The following is a 5,000-nucleotide window of genomic DNA, read 5'->3' on the forward strand; positions in this document are numbered from 1 at the left end:
GAGAGAGAGAGAGAGAGAGAGAGAGAGAGAGAGAGAGAGAGAGAGAGAGAGAGAGAGAGAGAGAAGAGAGAGAGGGAGAGAGGGAGAGGGAGGGAGGAGAGAGGGAGAGAGAGAGAGAGGGAGGGAGAGAGGAGAGAGGGGAGGAGAGAGAGAGAGAGAATAGAAAGAGAGAACTAGAGAGAGAGAGAGAGAACGATGGAAGAGGGAGAGAGGGAGAGAGAGAGAGAGAGAGAGAAAGAAAGAGAGAAAGAGAGAGAGAGAGAGAGAGAGAGAGAGAGAGAGAGAGAGAGAGAGAAAGAAAGAGAAAGAGAGAGAGAGATGGAGAGAGATGGAGACAGATAGAGAGCAAGAGAGGGGTGGATGGAGAGATAGTATAACCCACTAGCTTCACTTGTTGTAACCTAGTTCACTTGACAGACATTCACTTGTCACCTGCCTCTAGCCAAGGGCTGAAGTCAGTGCAATTTGCTCTGCCTGTTCCTCTCTATATCAGTGGCCCTTCTGATCTGGATTCATTCTATGCTGTTCTTCTGTCTGTCCTTGCTTATGTATGCCTCTTAAGCTACTTTCTATGCCTCAAGGCTTCCTCTAGCAAACAAGCGGACACAGGTATCAGGAAATGTCAGGTCAAGACTGAATGCTAGCATTATAGATGGAGAGTGAGAGTGAGATATATATTTATATTTATATATATATATATACATATATATATATACTATACATATATATATCTATATATATATATATTATATAAATATATATATATAGAGGAGAGAGAGAAGGAGAGAGAGAGAGAGAGGGGGGGGAGAGAGAGAGAGGGAGGGGGAGGGGGAGAGAGAAGAGGGGGGGGGAGAGAGAGGGAGAGAGAGAGAGAGAGAGAGAGAGAGAGAGAGAGAGAGAGAGAGAGAGAGAGAGAGAGAGAGAGAGAGAGAGAGAGAGAGAGAGAGAGAGAGAAGGGGAGGAGAGAGAGAGAAGAGAGAGGAGAGAGAGAGAGAGGAGAGAGAGAGAGAGAGGGAGAGGAGAGAGAGAGAGAGAGAGAAGAGGGAGAGAGAGAGAGGAGAGAGAGAGAGAGAGAGGAGGAGGAGAGGAGGGGGGAGAGAGGAGGGAGAGGAGGAGAGAGGGGGGGGGAGAGAGAGAGGAGAGGGGGGGGGGGAGGAGAGAGGAGAGGGGAGAGAGGAGAGAGGAGAGAAGAGGGAGAGGAGGAGAGGCAGAGAGAGAGATGAGAGAGAGAGAGAGAGAGGAGGAAGAGAGAGAGATGAGAGATGACGCGAGGGGACGAGTTGAGAGAGAGAGAGAGAGGGAAGAGAGGAGAGGGAGAGAGGGATGAGGCAGAGGGAGAGTGAGAGGGAGAGGGAGAGGGAGGGAGGGAGAGAGAGAGAGAGAGAGAGAGATACGAGAGAGATGGCGAGATGTAGGAGAGAGAGAGAGAGAGGACGATGAGAATGAGGAGAGAGAGAGAGAGGGAGAGGGGGGGAGGGGGGAGAGAGAGAGAGTGAGAGAGAGATGAGAGAGAGAGAGAGATGAGAGAGAGAAGAGAGAGAGAGAGAGAGAGAGAGAAGAGAGAGAGAGAGAGAGAGACGAGTTTGAGAGAGAGAGAGAGAGAGAGACGGGGGGGGGGGGAGGAGAGAGCGAGAGGAGAGAGAGAGAGAGAGAGAGAGGGAGAGAGAGACCGGAGCAGAGGTGAGAAGTGGAGCTAGATGATAAGGAGAGAGAGAGCGAGAGAGAGAGAGAGAGAGAGAGAGAGAGAGAGAGAGTGAGAGAGACGAGGTAGAGAGAGAGAGGAGGGGGGGGGGGCGAGGGGGGAGGGGGGGAGAGAGAGAGAGAGAGAGAAGGGGAGAGAGAGAGAGAGGAGAGAGTTGTTGAGAGAGAGAGAGAGAGTAGAGGAATCTGGGATGAGAGAAAGATCGAAGTTGAGAGAGGCTCCAAGAGAGAGAGAGAGAGAGAGAGAGAGAGAGAGATTGAGGGAGGGAGGAGGAGGGAGGGGGTGGGTTAATAATAAAAAAATAAAGTTTGTATTGTAAAGAATGATAATTTAAGGATACTTACGTTTATATCCAACAGGATCAAAGGACTGCCACAACCTTTTGTTGGGTATATTTCGGGTCCTTCTTGTCCTTTGTAATGCTGATGTTTCAGTATTACTAACTACAGCTTGACTTTTGGATCCCAGCTCAACTGGAATCATTGGCAATATAGGTACATACCGCTTCGTATTTGCAACCTGGAAAAGTAAATATACCATATATATAATACTATTATTCATTTCCTTTTCAATGCCACTTATATCTATGATGTCAAGATAACATAATTACCATAAAATACTGAATTGGAATGACTAACCTGATGAGCAATCAGTTCCCCAGAGTTGTGCTGCTCTTGTGTTTCAACTTTGACACTCTTTACATTGTTGGTGTTGATTCCAGTAGAGGAATCTGAAAAGTAGTAGATGCAAATTTACCATTACACTAGCCTAAATGTAATGAATTGCAAGTGATTTTGATACCAGTATTTTTCTCATAAGTATAAATATCTTCATTCATGAACTCAAAATAAGATTGTCATAATTACCTGTTGACACTCGGCAGTCTTCCTGATCTGCTATGGAAAATTTGCTTCCACTGCTGACATAAAACAAACACCATATTCACACACTCACAATCTGCTTATTGTATTTTTTCTTTTTTGTTTTTTTTATTGTTTATTTTGTTTTTTTTTTGGCCTTCTTTCTGGTTTCTGAATTTGAGGATAGACTCTCCTCCTCCTCCTCTCTCTCTTTACCAATATCATAATTGTCCTCTTCACCACACTCACTGACTGAGATTCCCTTATCACTATCGTTAAAATCATTATCTTCAGTTTTAATCTCTTCAGGAAGGGAAGAACCTGAGATAATGGGAATCAAATTTGGCAGGGATTTGCATTTAATGTTCTTGCAATTCAAATCTTTATCATTAGATTTACTGAGACCTGCTGGTGACTCAATTTTACTCTGGACTGAAGGTGGTTCAAGCAACTGGCTGAGAATAGGATTAGCATCTGTTGAACCCTTTAATGACACAGGAACAGAGATGAATGTTGTTGTTGGAGTAGTAATTCCTGCAGTTGTCACTGTGGATAAGGAACCAGCCTTTTGATTTGACTGTGATCCAGATATTGAGCTTACAGGGATTAACTGTACTGGTATTAATTTTACATAGCTTACAGGTCCCTGTGTAGAGGAGAAAGGTATGCTGTTGATAGTGCTACTTGCTTGGTTGTTAATTAAAGATGGTGTAACCAAAGTTGGGGATAGAATAGTGGATACACTTGAAACAGCAGATGTTGGTGAAGACTTTGGAGTTGAAGATACAGTACTGGAGGGACTACTGCAGTCTATTTTTACTTCGGTTCCAATTTTGCCTTCAGGCATGGATGTATTTAAGCTTGTGATGGCTGATGCTACTGTCTTGCGGGCACGAGCATGGATGGCTCTAACAGATGTATGTTGAAGCTGACTCCTCGATCTGTCAATTGTGCTAACAGGAGCAAGAGGAACACCATGTCCCATTCTGTGTGAATCTAATAGTATCTTGTCATGAAAAAGGGCACCACATAAACTGCACTTATAATTCCACTCTTTATGGCGATGCGTTTCCATGTGAGCTTCCAGACAGATAGCATTAACAAAAGTTGTCTTGCATTCCTTACATTCTGGAGGATCACCATAATCATCCTTAAGATGTTTGTGTTTATGAATCATTAGACTTTCTTGATCAGTAAATTTTTCATCACATAAATAACACATTAAATTTCCTACATTTTTCTCTTCAACTAAACTCAAATTAACATTATGCCGGCTCTTCAGGTGAGAGGCAAAGACATCTTTGTTCCATTTCTGTAAACAAAGAGGACAAGTTCTAACAAATTCATCCTGGTCAGTGTCTCCATTGTGGCGCATGCTGTGCTTCACAAGGAATGTCAACATGGCAAAGGACATTCCACAATCTCGGCACTTGTAGGGCTTTTCTTTTGAGTTTACTGGAAAGGAAAAGGACATTAATTTTCTCACCTCTAGTAAACTTACAGTAATAATAACAATTGTAGAGGCATCATATTCAATATATATATACATATATTATATATATACATATATATCATATATATACATACATTAATATATATTATATATACATACATATCATATATATTATATATACATACATATCATATATATTATATATACATACATATGTATATTATATATACATACATATATATATTATATATACATACATATATATATTATATATACATATATATCGTATATATATATATATATATATATATATATATATATATATATTTATATATATATATATATATATATATATATATATATACATACATATACATATATATATATATATATTATATATATATATATATCTATATATATATATATATATTATATTATATATATAAATATCCTACATTAACATATATTATATATACATACATATCATATATATAAATAAATTAATATAGCTCGCTATTATATATACATACATATATAAAAATATACATTATATATGTAGATAAATATGTATATTATATATCGTATAAATACATAATATATACTTATATACAAATATATACATATATTTTTTTAAAAAAAATATATATATAATATATATACAAATATATACATATATAAAAAAATATGTACATATATATATATATATATAAATATATATAAAATATGTATATATATATAAATATATATAAATAATCATATGTTTATATATATAATATATATAATATATATCATATTTACAATATCTATAATATATATACATATATATGAATATCATATATATATAATATATATAAACATATATACATATACAAATGTGTATTTATATTCATATATATCATATATATCATATATTATATATATATATATATATATCAAATATGATATATATATCATATATATCATAAATATCATATATATCATAAAT

General features: G+C 37.4%; 1 protein-coding gene across 1 annotated transcript in view; it reads right to left on the minus strand.

The window, feature by feature from the left end:
• Positions 1–5,000, minus strand: part of LOC122263089 (uncharacterized) — a 79,192-nt gene that overhangs the window by 31,658 nt on the left and 42,534 nt on the right. The window contains exons 9-12 of the mRNA XM_086545216.1: positions 2,713–4,017; positions 2,569–2,631; positions 2,341–2,432; positions 2,047–2,221 (exon numbers count right to left, since the gene is read on the minus strand). Coding sequence (XP_086401342.1) covers positions 2,047–2,221; positions 2,341–2,432; positions 2,569–2,631; positions 2,713–4,017 — 1,635 coding nt within the window. The remainder of the gene's footprint in view (positions 1–2,046; positions 2,222–2,340; positions 2,433–2,568; positions 2,632–2,712; positions 4,018–5,000) is intronic.

This window comes from Penaeus japonicus, unplaced genomic scaffold (assembly GCF_977035675.1).
Source record: "Penaeus japonicus unplaced genomic scaffold, GWHDUDI00000001_assembly GWHDUDI00000002, whole genome shotgun sequence".
NCBI lineage: Eukaryota > Metazoa > Arthropoda > Malacostraca > Decapoda > Penaeidae > Penaeus > Penaeus japonicus.